The sequence below is a fragment of the Chrysochloris asiatica genome, unplaced genomic scaffold, assembly GCF_000296735.1.
Source record: "Chrysochloris asiatica unplaced genomic scaffold, ChrAsi1.0 scaffold00168, whole genome shotgun sequence".
Classification (NCBI taxonomy): Eukaryota; Metazoa; Chordata; class Mammalia; order Afrosoricida; family Chrysochloridae; genus Chrysochloris; species Chrysochloris asiatica.
The window spans coordinates 5,614,697-5,632,699 of NW_006408686.1; the positions used below are offsets into that span (position 1 = coordinate 5,614,697).

At 48.0% G+C, this 18,003-nt stretch overlaps 1 protein-coding gene across 1 annotated transcript; it reads left to right on the plus strand.

The window, feature by feature from the left end:
• The first annotated feature begins 64 nt into the window (after positions 1-64).
• Positions 65-7,156, plus strand: LRFN1 (leucine rich repeat and fibronectin type III domain containing 1). The gene is made up of 2 exons (XM_006871440.1): positions 65-1,470; positions 6,199-7,156. The coding sequence occupies exons 1-2, from the start codon at positions 65-67 to the stop codon at positions 7,103-7,105; spliced, it is 2,313 nt and encodes a 770-aa protein (XP_006871502.1). The 3' UTR covers positions 7,106-7,156.
• The last annotated feature ends 10,847 nt before the right edge of the window (positions 7,157-18,003 follow it).

The window sequence follows — 18,003 nt, forward strand, 5'->3', positions numbered from 1 at the left end:
AGTCTGGGTGACCAGTCTCTTCCCTTACAGGTCTCTCCACCCACTCCCTCCTGCTTACTGCATCATGGCTCCGGGCCCCTTCTCCTCGGCGTTTCTCTTGCCACCTCCTGCTGCCCTGCCCTTTCTGCTGCTGCTCTGGGCAGGGGCATCTCGTGGGCAGCCTTGCCCCGGCCGCTGCATCTGCCAGAACGTGGCGCCCACGCTGACTATGTTATGTGCCAAGACGGGCCTGCTTTTTGTGCCACCTGCCATTGACCGGCGCGTCGTGGAGCTGCGGCTCACTGACAACTTCATTGCGGCTGTCCGTCGACGTGATTTTGCCAACATGACCAGCCTGGTGCACCTCACCCTCTCCCGGAACACCATTGGCCAGGTGGCAGCTGGCGCCTTCTCTGACCTCCGAGCTCTGCGTGCCCTGCACCTCGACAGCAATCGCCTGGCAGAGGTACGTGGTGACCAGCTCCGGGGCTTAGGCAATCTCCGCCACCTGATCCTTGGTAACAACCAGATCCGCCGGGTGGAGTCAGCTGCCTTTGATGCCTTCCTGGCCACTGTGGAGGACCTGGATCTATCCTATAATAACTTGGAGGCCCTACCATGGGAGGCGGTGGGCCAGATGGTAAACCTGAACACCCTCACGCTGGACCACAATCTCATCGATTACATTGCAGAAGGCACCTTTGTGCAGCTTCACAAACTGGTCCGTTTGGACATGACCTCCAACCGCCTCCACAAACTCCCGCCTGATGGGCTCTTCCTGAGATCCCAGGGCACAGGCCCGAAGCCACCTACGCCACTGACTGTTAGTTTTGGTGGTAACCCTCTGCATTGCAACTGTGAATTACTCTGGCTACGGAGGCTGACTCGGGAGGACGACTTGGAGACCTGTGCCACCCCTGAGCACCTGACTGACCGCTACTTCTGGTCTATCCCAGAGGAGGAGTTCCTGTGTGAACCCCCATTGATCACTCGGCAGGCGGGAGGCCGGGCGTTGGTGGTAGAGGGACAGGCAGTTAGTCTGCGGTGCCGGGCAGTCGGTGACCCTGAGCCGGTGGTACACTGGGTAGCACCTGATGGACGATTGCTGGGGAACTCGAGCCGGACCCGGGTCCGGGGGGATGGGACACTGGATGTCACCATCACCACCTTGCGGGACAGTGGCACCTTCACATGCATCGCCTCCAATGCTGCCGGGGAAGCTACAGCCCCCGTGGAGGTGTGTGTGGTGCCGCTGCCATTGATGGCACCCCCACCTGCTGCCCCGCCCCCTCTCACAGAGCCTGGCTCCTCTGACATCGCCACACCTGGCCGGCCTGGTGCCAATGACACAGCTTCTGAGCGCCGGCTCGTGGCTGCTGAGCTGACCTCGAACTCTGCACTCATCCGCTGGCCAGCCCAGAGGCCTGTGCCTGGCATCCGCATGTACCAGGTGCAGTACAACAGTTCTGCCGATGACTCCCTTGTCTACAGGTGGGTGTGTGGTCCCAGGACCTCTCAAGCTCAGGCGAGTCTAGATGGCCATGTGGAGTTGTCCAGGGTCCTGAGTTGCCCTATTTTCTCTTGTTCAGTCAGGGTTCTAGAGGGCCATGCAGAGTTGTCCAGGGTCCTGATTTGTCCTATCTTCTCTCTGTTGCTGTCTGTCTCTGTCTCTCATTCATTCAGCAAAGACACATGAAGTACTATTATGAGCCAGACCAGTGGCACAGTTAGAACACAGAATGAGGAGGGCATGAGTCCTTTTTTGTGTGAACTCATGAGCTTCATGTCTGCTCACGAAATGTGTAAATGTGTTTGCTTGTCCACTCTCATTTAAACATTTTGGAACATGAAGTATACATATATATATATATATATATACAGGGGATCCTGGTGTAGCACATAGGATAAGCACTCAACCATAAGGTTGGTTTAAACCACAAGGTTGGTGCTTCAAACTCTTCAGCTGCTCCTTGGAAACCCTATACAGAGTTGCTATGAGTCAGAGCTGACTTGATGGCGTGTAATAACAAAAACAGTATATACAATAAGTTCCCAGTTTACAAACATCCAACTCATATTTAACCGTAGTGACAAGCCAACTGTCGCAAAGACTATTTAACTAAAACTTTGAAGCACATGCAATGGTTTGTAATAACAAATGGATGGTACTTTGTGATGTGCATCAAAAAATTATTGTATTATGTTAAAAATATTTGAGTGTATTTGGAAGTGTTTCTCAACACCGTATGCTATATATACCGGTGTGGTGCTGTGGGTTAATATGCTGGACTGCAAAGTTGGTTTGAACTACAAGATCGGTAGTTCAAGCTCTCCAGCTGCTCCTCAGAAACTCTATACAGGGTCACTATGGGGTCAGAACTGACTCAATGGCACTTAACAACAACTATATATAATAAAACAAACATTTGACTTAGTGTATAGTATATATTGTTCTTATTGTGTGCTTCTGAGTTGGTTCTGGCTCATAGCGATCTTGTATAAAGTTTCTAAGGAGCGGCTGGTGGGTTTGAACTGCCAGCCTTGTGGTTAGTAGTCCAGAGCTTATCCTATAACATCATACCAGGACTCTATATAGTATATAGGTAGAGCATTTACCATATGGTTCTGTCATAGTATAGAGATACACCATACACTGTATACTAAGACTAACTTTTGACTTATTGATGGTAGAAATGAATTGTACCTAACTGTTCTGGCTTACATACAATATCGACTTAAAGATAGACAGTAATGTGACTTGTTCATAATCTGGGGACTTCCTGTATTTACAGTTACATTTATATTTATAAATCATATACTAGTGCCACCATACCAACACATTGGCTATATTATAGAGACAGAAAGCAAAATGTATGAGAAATAAACAGTGAGTCATTTCTATCCTTCACTAGGTTAGAAGCTATTGCCTTGGTATGGAGAGATTGTGTTGTAAACAGACATTGAGTCTTCCGCCATCTCTGTTTCTCTCTTTCTGTCACCTTTGTCTCTGTCACAGTCCTCTCTCTCCTGCCTTCATCAGTCACTGGGTCACTGCTCCATGCGAGGTGCTGAGGACGCAGAAAAACCAAGAATTAAGTTAGTCCCTGCCCTCAGTGAGCTCCCAGCCCAGGGGAAGGAGCCCTGGATTACACAATGAATTGTTACCTTGGTCTTGCTCTGTCTCTCCATCGGAATGATTTTTGAATATTGCTCTTGGCCATGGAGTTGGTGCATGGTAGGCACTTGCTAAATGGTTGTTAGCTGTGTGGCCATCTCTCCTCCCTGTCTTTTCCTCCCTCATGCACATTTCTGAGTACCTGCTGAATGCCTCTGAGTTCACTTGGGGACACCGGAGGGCAAGCCATTTTCTTACCTTTGGAAAGAAGCCGGTGTCCTGATTTCTGCCTCCACCTTCCCCAGTTCTCGCTTGGCTACATGCCTGGCACATAGTAGGCGCTTTCCACATTGTGGAATGAATAAATGTCTCTTTCCTTTGTCTCTGTTTTCCTTGTATTCTCTCCTTTTTTGATTCTAGTCACCAAACATGAGTAAACGCCTACTGTGTGCCAGATTCTGTGTTGGGCCCTGAGCTTATAGACAGATGGGATATTGGTCCAGTCTTATAAATGTAAGGGGAGACATGTGAACAAAACGAAAACCTTTACAACAATTGCTACCTCATTTCATCTTCCTGTTTTGAAGCAGAGATAATTCCCTCCATCCGTACATCCCACCCCACATTTTGCAACCAGGGAAACTGAAGATCTGGGGTGAAGCCCTCTGCCCAAGGTCAAATAGTAAATAGCAGAGCCTGCATTCCAGAGTTTTCCTTTCCAATGCCTAATTCTGCCCCTTTTTAAGTTGAACACACATTTACTGAACACCTACTGTTTGCCTGGTAGGGATGGAGAGGAGATGGATAAGACAGTTCTGTAAACATTTGTCTGTTTCTGTTGACTGTCCACCTCTCTGTTTCTTTCTTTGCTTCTCTCTCTGACCTATGACCACCATAAGAGGGAGGAGGAGGATTGTTCACAGGTCTTCAGATGTTGCCAATGTATACAGATGTTGATGGCCCCCCATCTCCAGCTGGGAAGCAGACCCTGGGACTCTTCCCTTCCCCTTAGGGCCATAATTCCAGTCCTTTATCCCCCTCCATTACAGACGTCTAAACTGTGGTACTGCAAGAGTTAACTTCCTCACTGCTGCCATGGGCGGAGGTGACATCCAACCAGAAGCCTGCTCTGCGGCTTTGCTTGGGCCTTGTGGCCAATTAGAGACACTAAGGCTCAAGCCTTCTTAAGGAGCCAGTCTCTGTCCTTGAAAAGGAGGGGAGCCCCTAGCAACTGGTTATTTTGGGGGAAGGGACAAGAAAAATCCAAAGGAACCTGAGAGGGCAGGTGAGGGAGAGGAAGAGGAAAACTCAAACCTGGGGAGGCAAGGATGATTAGGGTGGGGCAGTGGGGCTTCGAAATGGCAGGCAGGGGCAGAGTAGAAGCAGTGGGTGGGCTCTTACTTCAAGTCTTTCGGTTGGATGGAGGGAGGAAATCTCCTGGAGATTTATTTGGGTGGAGCTTCAGGATCAGAAGGATGCCCTGCTGGAAGGGAAGGTGAAACTTCTGAGAGGTAAGAAGGCCGGTGGAGATGGGGGTGTGGCCTTGGGATAAGGTGGAGCTTGCTCTGGCAGGTCCCTGGTAGATAAAGAAGTGGTCCTTGTCCTTGTTGTTTTAAGTACCGTGGATTCAGTTCCGACTCATAGTGGTCCTGCCCAGGGTTTCTGAGGCTGCAAATCTTTACAGGAGCAGAAAGCCTCATCTTTCTCCCTCAGAATGGCTGGTAGTTTCCAACTGCTGACCTTGAGGTTAGCAGCCCGATTCATAACCACTACACTATCAGAGCTCCTTGGTCCTTGTTTTTGGTGACCCATTAAGAACAGTGGGGTTTTGTAGGAGAGGACAGACTGCTGGAGAGGTTGAGTTTTGGGCATGCACATCAATGTGGTTTGTAGTCCTGGTTTGGATGGGATTTGTGGAGGCAGTGTGCAAGGGATGTGCCACAGAAGGGGCAAAGCCTAGTGGTATTGGCCCACCAGAGGGCGGGTCTTATAAATGGAAGCTGCAATTGGCAGTGGAGTGCAAGACGCAGGAAGTGTTACTGGTCAACATGTGGTGGCATGCTTGCTGCTAATGATGATATCATGATTGACTGCCCGGCTTTGGCTCTGTTAACTCATTCAGTCCCCACACCATGTCTATAATGTGGAAACTCATTATTCCAAATTAGGAGAACTGAGGCACAGAAAGACTAAGACACTTGCTGAAGGTCATAGAGCTAGTTAAGTGGTAGAGGAAAGATTCAAAACCAAGTGATTTGGTACCTTAACCATTTTTCTACACTGTTCCTCATTTGAAGGGAGTGGCTTGGTGACATTTGACCTAAGTATGGATGAAATTTATCTGCAAGCATGGTTTGGGGACTTCTGGCAGAACAGGGACATGAGGGCTGATAGCCCCCAATAGCTGAACAAAGAGCAGGGCATGCAAAGGATGGACAGGGTATTGGGCACAGCTGGGGACTCATCCTGAGTGAACCGTTGGAGGAAAGTGGCTTGTAGCACTGCACCTATATAGGTGGGAATATGTAGATGGGTGGTTACTAGGGGATGTGGGTATTCAAAATTGGGGCCTGGTTCCATCTAAAAGACAGGAATATGTAGAAACAAAATAAGAACATAACCAGTGTCCTTGTAGGAGTGACCGTACCCTCCAGGGAGTGGGGCATGCAGATAAGGGGGAGTGGCCTGTAGTAGGGTCCCAGGAAGGATGGAAGTATGTAGGTGAGGAAGCTAGGGGCGAGCATTGTCTCTTGAGGGCAGGGTCTAAAAAAAAAAGGTGTAGATTTAGCACCTGTCCTTTGGTGGTGGTTGGTGGTTATTTGCTGTCCATTAGGGAGCTAGAATATGTAGGTGAAGGAACATGAATGGCAATTGTCCCAGTGGATACTGAGCCTTGTCTAATGGGGGCGTGTCCTGTAGCAATGGCGCTGAAAGTGGGAAATAGATTGATGAGAGTCTTAAATGCTGTTTTTGCCCCAGTCAGGAATCTGAGACCAGTAGGGGTTTGGTTCCCACGGGCCACTGTGGGTATGGCATGCAAACAAATGAGTGTGGTCCCGAGGGGGTCGGGTCTAACCCCTTTCTGATCTCACCTCCTCCTGCAGGATGATCCCATCCACCAGCCAGACCTTCCTGGTGAATGATCTGGCGGCTGGCCGTGCCTATGACCTGTGCGTGCTGGCTGTCTACGACGACGGGGCCACAGCGCTGCCGGCCACGCGCGTGGTGGGCTGCGTCCAGTTCACCACCGCTGGGGACCCAGCACCCTGCCGTCCCCTGCGGGCCCATTTCCTTGGAGGCACCATGATCATTGCCATCGGGGGCGTCATCGTCGCCTCGGTCCTTGTCTTCATCGTCCTGCTCATGATCCGCTACAAGGTCTATGGTGACGGGGACGGCCGCCGTGTTAAGGGCACCTCCAGGTCGCCCCCACGGGTCAGCCACGTGTGCTCCCAGACCAACGGCGCAGGAGCATCGCAGGCCCTGCCACCACCCGCACTAGACCGCTATGAGGCACTACGTGAGGTGGCATCTCCAGCTGCTGCCCCCATCGCCGTCGAGGCCAAGGCCTCGGCGGTGGAGGCGGCCTCCATGGAATCGGAAGTGGCCCTTGGACGCTCTCTGGGCGGTTCGGCCACCTCGCTGTGCCTGTTGCCGTCCGAGGAAACCACCGGGGAAGAGCCTCGGGCCGCAGCTGGCCCTCGGAGGAGCCGTTCTGGGGCGTTAGGGCCGCCAACTTCTGCACCCCCGACTCTGGCTCTGGTGCCTGGGGGTGCCCTGGGCAGGCCTAGGCCGCAGCAGCGCTATTCATTCGATGGAGACTATGGGGTGCTCTTTCAGAGCCACAGTTACCCGCGCCGCGCCCGGCGGACAAAGCGCCACCGGTCCACGCCGCACCTGGACGGGGCGGGAGCGGGCGCGGCTGGCGAGGATGGAGACCTGGGGCTGGGCTCCGCCAGAGCGCGCTTGGCCTTTACCAGCACCGAGTGGATGCTGGAGAGTACCGTGTGAGCGGCAGGCAGGCGCCGGGAGGCCTGGGTGCCCGGACACATGCCCAGTCGCCTGGAGCCCGGCGCAAAGACACCGGGGGAGAGGGCCACGCTGAGACGCCTAACCGGAGAGGCCATGTGTTCTCTCCCGGGAGGGGATGGGGCGACCTCAGGCTGCGGTTCAGGCCACGTCCTCGCGCCCCGGGGGACGGGTGGGCCTCCGGGCTCCCCTCCCCCACGCCCTACTCGCCCCTCCTGTCCCTCCCCCTGCGCGCGCTCGCGGACCTTGCTGGAGCCGATGCCTTACACAGCGAAGCGCGGGGAAGGGCAGGGCCCCCCCCCAACACTGCAGCACTGAGACACGAGCCCCCTCCCCCCGCCCGGGACCCGGGGCAGGGGTGAGGGGCCCCTTTCTTGTATCTGGCTGGACTAGATCCTATTCTGTCCCGCGTCGGCCTCCAAAGCCCCCCTCCCCGTCCTCTCTCTTCTCCATCTCCTAGGTCCTGTCGGGTCTGCTTGGGGTCCCCCCTTTCTCTCGTTTGTCTCTCTCTTACCCTCTCGTCTCCTGTGTCTCTGTTCTTCCCAGTTTGTCTCCCTTGTCTTTGTCGTCTCTTTGCCCTCTACCCCTCCTTCTTTTGTCCAGTTTCTCTGTGTCTGAATTTCTTCTCCCCACTACACAAGTGTCCCGGGCAGGGCCCACTGGAAGGACCAGACTCTTCCCACCCCTTCCTCATTCCCCAAATAAATCCCCACAGGAACAAAATCCAAACTCAAATCTCTCTCTCTACCGGAGCAGGGACCCTCCGCCGCAGCAGAATTAAACTTTTTTCTGTGTCTGAGGCCGCTCAGCGTGACCTCTGTGTGTGTCCGTGTGTGTCTTGGGGGTTGGGGGAGGGTGACCTAGATTGCAGCCTAAGGGCTGCAAGGGAGACTGAGGGAAGGAATGGCTAACGGGCCAGGGAGACTGCAGACAGACTCCTTATCTCCTGAGAGACCAAGATGGGGAATGACAGCACAAATTAAATGACAATCGTTAACATGTGCTAATATGCCAAGGACTGTCCCAAGCACTTTTTGTGTCTTAAAAGTCATCAAAAAAAAAAAAAATCATTGAATCCTCACAACAGCCCTAGTGGTAAGTATGGTTATTCTGTTTATTATGTGAGGAAATTTTGAGGTCCAGGAAAGTTAAGTAGCTTGCCCAGGGTCACATAGCCTGAAAGTGGCAATATTGGCATTTAAAAGCAGGTGACTCGGTCTTTAACAACAACAACTTGGCCTGTATGGATCTCTGATGGTGTGGTGATTAAGTGCTCATATGCTAACGGAAAGGCTAGTGGTTCAAACCCACTATCTACACTTCAGGAGAAAGCTGTAGCACTGTCTGTCTGCTCCCATTCAGGTTTATAGCCTTAAAATCCTATGGAGGCGATTTTACTCTTGGACTGCAAAACACAAGGTTGGCAGTTCAAACCCACCAGCTGCCCCTTGGAAACCCTATACAGGGTTGCCATGAGTCGGAACTGACTCGGCGGCACTTAACAACACAGTGTCACTATGAGTTGGAATCAACTCAATGGCTGTGGGTTTGGGTTAAGGTTTAGCGTATTTTTTGAGTCTGGACACTCAGCTGCAACACTGCTGCTAAATGGTTATTGAATGTTCATCCCACACGCAGGTATTGTGCTAAGCACAGCACATTTCACTGAGATCTGACGACTGCAAGGTAGAGAGATCCACGGTCCCATTTTACAGGCAGATAAGTCAAGTCACTTGTCTAATGCCAGTGAATACATTGCCTCGTAATTACACAGCAGAGCTGGGAGTTTGCCCTTAGTCTCTGCTCCTCATCATTACACTGTGTTGCTCCCAAGGGTCTGGAGGCTGGCAACAGCCCTGATGATCTGAAGTAAGCCTGGTATCCAAAGTCAGCCCAGTGGGGGCAGGGATGAGGGAGAGCTCATTGCACACTCTAGGTTCCGGTTGGAATCTGAGGAATCCTAGATGAGAGGGGGTCTGCTGTGGGGTACAGAGGGTGGTGTAAGTGGGAATTTTTCCAGAGGGCTGGTTAGGGGGTCTTCTTAGGCCTCGTGTGACCCTGCAATGGAAGCTCCTTCCTGATCCTGGTGAAGAAGGAGGAAGGCTTCCAAGTCAGCCAGGGGCCCCCTGAGGCTTGGAGAAGAGGAAAGAAAGACAGAAATAGAAACAGAGCAAGAGGGAGGGGAATGGATCTGGGCAGACAAGGTGGGAGGCTGCAAGGACACAGACACCAAGAATTACAAGCCAGGAGGCTCCCTCACCAAGTGGCCCTGTCACACTTTTGTGTGTCAGTAATCACGATTCTGCATTCTGGGGACTGAGGGCTTCCCACATGCTAGGCACTGAGCTCACAAACCAACCCTTCCTGATACACAAATACAGAACCTGCAACTCTGCGCTCAGGAGATGAAGTTACTTAGATTAACACACTCACACTTAACTCCTGCAACAGATCTGCGTAGTGTGTAGACCCCCAATTTCCAGATGAGGAAGCGGAAGCTCAGAGAGGTTAAGGAGCACACCTGAGGTCTTACAGCCAGTAACTGCAGAACCATGGTTAGAAAGCTTTCTACGCATCCTGTACATCAAGCAGACCGTCCTAACAGTCAGACTACACGATAGCTGATTCACTTGATAAAGATTTACTGAGTATGTTCTATGCACTTGACCATGTACAGGGGATATACAGCAGTGAACTAAATAGGCAAAATAAGAAATGCCTGCCCCATGGAGCTTTTATTCTAGAAGGGAGTGAACAGTGTTTGATGGTGAGTAACTACCATGCTAAGAATGAAAACAGAATGAGGGGTAGGGAATGGCTGGGAGGCCTAGTTTAATTTGAGGTAAAGGGGGTGATTTTGGAACTGAAGGAATCCACTATGGGATAAGCCAGGGAAAGCATTCCAGGCAAAGGGATCATGTGTGCAAAGGTCCTGAGGCAGGAGTGTGCTTGTGTGGTTGGACTGGAATGAGGGGGAGAGGAGATGGGTGAGGCAAGCAGGAAACATGTTCTGCAGAACCTTATGGGTGGTTGTGAGGAGGGGAGGCTTTATTTACAGAGCTATGGGAACCCCAGAAAGGGTATTCAGCAGGTAGAGTATGTAGATTCTGTGGAGACCCCAGCTTTGGGATAGAGTATACTTACCTTCATAAGCAGGAACTGCCACTTGAGAAGTTGGCATTGACCCAACTACATATTCAGGGCCTTCATGGTTTCTGGTCCAACCTTTTGAATGACATCCATTCATCCTCCTTCCCTGTTAACCCAAACCCTTGGTTTAATAGAAAAGCATTTGTCAATGCCAATGACTTGCTTGTTTTTCAAAACTGAGAGCTTCAAACCTAAAGAACGGGTACACTAGGTACGAAAGGGCATGGTATTTTCCTAGGGGAAAGTTTGAACATCTGCTATGAGTTGGGCCCTGTGCTGGGCACTGGAACGACAACAGTGACCAAGACAGCCCCAGTCCCTGCTCTACTGGAGCTCAGACAGACAGATGGTTCTGGGTAGTTGGGCCAGGATGGGGGCAATACAGGCAGAGAGTGGGGGCTGGGGTGGGGGAGACACAAGAGACAGTAGGAGCCCAGAGGCGCTGCCTTACCCAGCCAGGAGAATCAAGTAAGTGTATAAGATAGCAAGTGACAGCAACTTAGCTCAATTGGGTTGGGCATTAAAAAGGAAGCATTTGTTGGCTCTTATCTGGGAAAGATATTGGAGGAGAATATCTGTGTTGGTAGCAGTGCAGCCAGAGTGCTCCTTTAAGGCCAGGATGGCCAAACCTCATCTCTCATACTTCGGACATAATGTCAGGAAGGACCAGTCGCTGGAAAAGGATATCATGTTGGGTAAGATGGAGGGTCAGTGAAAAAGGGGAAGACGCCCAGTGAAATGGATTGGCAAAGTGGGTTCAAGCGTGGCAACAATAGTGAAGTTGGCCTAGGACCGGGCAGTGTTTCCTTTTATTGTGCATAGGGTCTCTATGAGTTGGTATCCACTCGTCACTCCTAACAGCAACAACAATCTGGAAAGGAAACTGAATTAAAGAAAGGGTAAAGCTACAGAAACCAGGGCCTTAGGAAGTGGACCCCTGACTTAACTCTACCAGACTCAATCTCCCCACCCATTTCTCCCTTCAACTGTACGCGATGGGGAAACAGTCATTTATTTACATGCATAGATCAAATCCTTCCAGCGCTACACTCCTTGAGTCTTAAATGCAAAAGTCCAGGGAAGAGCTCTGATTTGCCTGATTAGAGTCACATGGTCACTCCAGCTTTGATTGTAGCAATAAAAGTTTTTGATTGACCAGGCTGGGGGGAGGGGAGGGTCATGTATGTCAGGTCATGTAACCTGAATGGAGGTTGTTAAATATCAGGTTGAACCATATGAAATTGCTGTTTTTGTAGATCAGCAAAGATAGAGGATTGGTAATTTCTTATGGTTCAACCTAAATAGTTATCAGGAAAAGTAGGCTGGAAAAGCTTGTTGGGGATATAAAAGTGATAGAAGCCCAGTACACGACTCAGAAGGCTTTTGGGAGGAGGAGGTCACATTAAGCTGAGCTAGGGGATGGATGGATATTAACCAGGAGAAGACATTGAAGTAGCAGGAGTGGGACATATCAAAAGTGGAGGGATAGCAATGCAAAGGCTGTTAGGAATGAAGACACAGGAAAACTGGTCACAGTGCTCTACACAGAGTGGTCTGTTGGAGTAGACTTGAATCATGTTGTTCATCCAAATGAGGAAGTGGGAAAGGGGATCAATCCCTAAATGAAGATTGAAGAGCTGTTGCTAGACGTAGATATTGGGCAGATACATACCAACATATGTATGGTTCAAATGTCCTTCTCTAAGGCCTTGCCATCTCAAAACAGAGAGCTGCAACCTTGTTTCCATTGTACCACCCATAATCCATGAGCATCCTACGTCTAACCTTAGACATACCCTCTATGATTCAAATTTTATCATTAAAATATTGATTGTCCACCCTTCTTGGGAATACAGAGAGGGATGAGTGGCAATGTATTTGGCTACAAGAAACAGAAAAACCCACTTGACATGACTTAGACATTACAGGCATTCAGTTATCTCATCTAATAAGAAATCTGGAGTTAGGAGGTTCTGAGGTTTGGTGAAACAGCTCACTGATAGCACCAGGGACCCAGTCATCTTCCGCTCTTTTGCTTCACCTTCCTCACAAAATGGTCACAAAATGACAGCCATATCTCCTGATCTCACAACTTCATTCCAAGGAAGGAAGGGGACAAGCAGAAAAGGTTTTCTTTGTACCAAGTAAAAAAAAAAAAGTAACAATAATAGCCACATACATATACTCATATGTGGGGCTTACTCTGTGCTAAGCACTGTTTTAAATTTTTTTAATAAATTAATTCATTTAAGAAGTCCTTTAGTCACCTAGCCATCCCAACTTGCAAGGAAGTCTGGGAATACACGTAAAGGGGAAAGAAATCATTGTCCTTGGCCAGGCACATTATTGTTTCTCTCCTACCTGGAATGCAGTTTTTTTAACCGGGGAGAAATGGGAATGACTGTTGGGTACAGAACCCATAGAATCTGCCACCGACTGACTTTATAATGTAGTGGAAGTGGCTGTGGAGTTGTGTGTTGTTCTTGTGTTTGTTAGGTGTCATTGAGTTGGTACTTACTCATAGTAAGTGACCTTATGCACAGCAGAATGACACATTGCCCAGTCCTGTGCCAATCTCACAATCATTGCTACACTTGAGCCCATTGCTGCTGTCACTGTGCCAATTCATATCATTGAGGGTCTTCTTCTTTTTCACTGACCCTCCACTTTTAGCAAGCATGATGTCCTTCTCTAGGGACTGGTCCCTCCTGAAAATATGTCTGAAGTATGACAAACGAACTCTGGTCTTCCTGGCTTATAAGAAGCATTCTGGCTGTACTTCTTCCAACACAGATTTGTTTGTTCTTCTGGCGGTCCATAGGAGCTCTGGTAGCATAGTGGTTAAGAATAGGGCTGCGAGCGGCAAGGTCAGCAGTTCAAAACTACCAGCTGTTCCGTGGGAGAAAGATGAGGCTTTCTGCTCCTGTAAAGATTTACAGCCTCGGAAACCCTGTATAGGGTCGCTATGAGTCAGAACTGACTCCATGGCACACAACAACAACAACAACTGGCGGTTCATTGTACCTTAAGATTTTCCTTCAACACCATAACTCAAATGCATCAATTCTTCTACGATTCCCTTGTCCAACTTTCACATGTATATGAGGTTATTGACAAGCCCATGGCTTCGGCCAGGCATACCTTAGTTTTCAAACTGACATCTTTGATCTTTAAAGAGGTCTTGTGCAGCAGATTTGCCTAATGCAATATGTCGTTTGATATCTTGACTGCTGCTTCCATGAGTGTTGGTTGATCTGAACAAAATGAAGTCTTTGACAACTTCAATCTTTTCTATTAATGTTATTTATTGTTTCAGTTGTGAGGATTTTTGTTTTCTTTACATTGAGATGCAACCCATACCATAGGCTGTGATCTTTTATGTTCATCAGCAAGTATTTTAAGTCCTCTTAGTTTTCAGCAAGCAAGATTGTACCATCTGCATATCGCAGGTTGTTAATGAGTCTTCCTCCAATCCTGATGCCATGTTCTTCATATAATGCAACTTGTTGACTTATTTTCTCAGCATACAGATTGAATAAGCATGGTGAAAGAATACAACCCAGGCACACACTTTGCCTCATTTTAAACCATTTAGTGTCCCCTTGTTCTGTTCAAATGACTGCTTCTTGTACTATGTATAGGTTCTCATGAGCACTGTCAAGTGTTCCAGGATACTCATTTTCTGCAATGTTGTCCATAGCTTGTCATGATCCACACAGTCGAAAGTCTTTGCCTAGTCAATAAAACACAGGCATACATCTTTCTGGTATTCTCTGCTTTCAGCTAAGATCCATCTGATGTCAGCAGTATATCCCTCGTTCCACGTCCTTGTCTAAATCTGGCTTGAACCTCTGGCAGTTCCCTGTCAATGTAGTGGTGCAGCCATTTAAAAATGGTTTAAAACAAAATTTTACTTGCATGTGACATTAATCATATTGTCCAATGATTTCCACATTCCATTGGGTCACCTCTCTTTGGAATGGGCACAAATATGGATCTCTTCCAATCAGTTGGTCAAGTAGCTGTCTTCCAAATTTCTTGGCATAAATGAGTGAGTGCCTTCAGTTTTTCTTAGTGTGTAGTTATATCTCCAGCCCTTTGTCTCCTAATCAAGAAAACACTCAAGGATGAAAGGAGTGAGAATCCTAGGATTATGGAGATGGTTTTGAAACCCCTATAATATGGCAAAAAGTCAACCATTCAGCTACTTGAGTGACTTACTCTTGGTCATAAATGTGACACACCTCACAATGGATTGTGATGGATAGATGGCTGCCTGGAGAAGGATATCCTGCTTGGTAAAACAGTGGGTCAGTTAAAGAGAGTAACCTTTTCTCTCACTGGCTAGAATTTAGATGGACTGACACAGTGGCTGTAACAATAACTTCCAACATATTAATGATTGTGAGGATGGCAGAGGACCGGACAACGTGTCATTCTGTTGTGCGTGGGATACTATGGGTTAGAACCAACTCAATGGTACCTAACAACAACAGCCTAAGTCCTTTAGAAGTGTTGGGGTGGGACAAATGGTTAAGTACTCAACAACTAATTGAAAGATTGGCAGTTCAAATCCACCCAGAGGCACTTTGGAAGTAGGGGAAAGCCTGGTGCTCTGCCTCTGAAAGGTCACAGCCTTAAAATCCTATGGCATGTATCAGAATTGACTTGATAGGAGATTGGTCCATCTTCTACCTTCTTCCTGGCTGTTGTTAAGTGCCTTCAAGTCAAGTCACTTCCGACTTATAGATACTCTGTTTAGGGTTTCCGAGGAGTAGTTAAGGGATTTGAATCACCAACCTTGTAGTTAGCAGTTCAGTGCTTACCCTACAACACCATACCAGGACCTCTGGTTGGTAGGGCTCTAATTTTGTCAGGCATTCATCCTCCTTGGGCCTCGGAAAGGGTTCTCAGGAAAAGGGTTTCTCCCCATCCTCAAGGATAAATCTGGCTCTACCTTTAGAATTCAATCTTCCTTGCCAGTGATTAGTTTAGGCGTAGGCACATGACTAAATTCTAGCCAATGAGAAAAGCATGCACTTCAAATAGGGGCTTCTGGGGAAGGTGTTCCTTGCTCTTAACAACAGGTAGAAAAAGAATCAAGGCCCAGACATTAAAGAGTAGTGGCATACTGTGCCTTGCCCAAATTTGTGATCCATAGACTCAGTGAGCATAATCAGTTATTTGTTGCTTTACTCTACTACATTTGGGTTGGTTTGCTATGAGTTGGCGATTGCTTGCTATCTTGGTGGGACATCTGGATCTGTGGTTACCACCTTGGGACCATGAGCTAGCCAAAGTAAACATCAGCCAACAGGGTTGTCATAACAAAGTACTATAAATGTGTCTTAAAACTATAGAAATGCATTGTCTCATAGTCCTGGAGGTTAGAGGCCCAATTTCAGAGTGTCAGCAGCGCCCTTCTGTTTCTGAAAGCTCTACGGGATGATTCTTGTCTCTTCCAGCTTCTGGAACTCCACCCCCCACCCCTCTGTCCCCAGTCCAGGCATTCCTTAGCTGCTGCTGCATAACTCCACCTCAATTACTTTACTTCACATGGTCATGTTTCCTCTATTTCTCTGTCTCCAGTCTTCTCTTTTATAAGGACATGACTGATACTGAAGGTCCCTGTATAGTGCAAATGGTTAAACACTGGGCTACTAATTGTAAGGTTGGTGGCTTGAATCCACTCAGAGGTACCTAGGAATAAAGGCCTGGTGATCTACTTCTGAAAAGTGGAAGCCATGGAAACCTTATGGAATGCAGTTCTAACTCTGAGTTGGAATTGATTGGATGCTAACTGGTTGCTGTTGTTGACGAGTACTAAATTAATCCACTGCCATCAAGTCAATTCCAATTCATAGAAACCTCATAGGATGCAGTAGACCTGCTCCTTAGGGTTTCCTAGACTGAATGTGGGTGCAGACAGTCTTATCTTTCTCCTATGGAGTGGTTGGTGGGTTGGAACTGCTGACCTTCCGGTAAGCAGCCCTAGTGTTTAACCTACTACATCACCAGAGTTCCTTTCAAATTGAATTAGGATCCACCCCTACCCTATTCCAGGGTTGTTGTTGTTAAGTGCTGTTGAGTTGGTTCTGACTCATAGCAACCCTGTATGGGTTTCTGAGGCTTTTTAAGTTTTTGAGGGAAAGCCTCATCTTTCTCCCATGGAGCAGCTGGTGGGCTCGAACCACTGACTTTGTGGTTTGCAATCCAGTGCTTATCCTATGAAGTCACTGCACTCCCTATTCCAATATGACCTCATGTTAACTCACAGCATTTTCCAAGACCTTATTTCCAAATCAGATCAGATTCACAGATACCAGAGGTTAGATCTTCCGTAGATCTTTCGGGGGAATACAATTCAATCCGTAACAGTCCCCAGTGACATTTATGGAGTGAATGAATTAACCAGCCCTAGAACCGCCTTAGACTTTTGGTGTGGCGCTGTAGGATCAGTACTGGACTGTGAACCACAGGTTGGCAGTTCAAACCCATTAACTAGTTGCTCCTCGGAAACCCTATGGTGGTGGTGGTGTGCCATGGAGTTGGTGACCCTTAAAGGGTTTTCGAGGCTGTAAATCTTTACGGGAGCAGAAAGCCTCATCTTTCTCCTGTGGAGCAACTGGTAGATTCAAACTGCTGACCTTGTGGTTAGCGGCTCAGCCCATAATCCACTATGCTACTGGAAACCCTATACAGGGCCACTATAAATTGGAACCAACTGCCAATGGACTTTTTGCAATTATTGTTATTTTTCAATTATGTAATATGTTTATTCTGATCACTGTTTAACCATACAATGAATTCATGACAAAGTATAATATTAATTTTGTGTATTGCATCAGGACTGGGTTTCTCAAAGGCCTCAAATTTGGGATCTTCAAATGTGAAGTTAGGGAAGGTAGTCATGTCTGTTTTACCATACATTTATTTAAGCTTAAACATTCCCTTCTCCAGCTCTTGTTGATATTCTGGGCCAGTATCAACAGGTCCTGCAGAGGCCTGCCACTTAGATTTGTAATCTCTAATCTTGTCCACAAAAAGTTTCTGTTTAGGACTGAGTAACTTATTAAATACCATTGCTGTAACTCCAATGTTCCTCCATAAATGGACTGAGACTGCAGAGCCACTGGGGAATCATGGTCCTTGAACCTCAGTCCTGAGCTGTGATAATACACTCAGGATTTGAGTCATTTCAGTTAGGTTTTTTGATTACTTGCAGCCTAAACCATTCCCATAGGGATGAAGACCCCCGTCTGTGTAGGCACACCTAGAAACAGATATGTAGACCACACAGACAGGGTGTGCACATGAACGTGCACAGGTTTGTATCTTTCATTAGACTCAGGTATGGACAGACCCTTCCTTGGATCCATACTTGTGTATGCATCTACACAGACTCTCAGACACACCCAGACAAACACAACCAGCTCTGAGTTTTAGCTGTATCACACAGACATCCAAAGCACACTCAGTTACAGACACACACACACACACACACACACACACACACAGAGAAATCACCTGTTACAGAAAGCTTCAGTTCCTGACTGTTTATTTTGTGCATTTTGTACAAAAGTAGAAAAAGAAACATTTCTTACAGGTCAACATTAAGGCAGCAGCCTTGTCAACAGTGGGGGGAAGGGTAGAAATAAATTAAGGCAGGAGTGGGACTTGGTACATAAATAAGGTTTGGGTCTCAGTTGGGCTGGAGGTGGGTTCAGTTT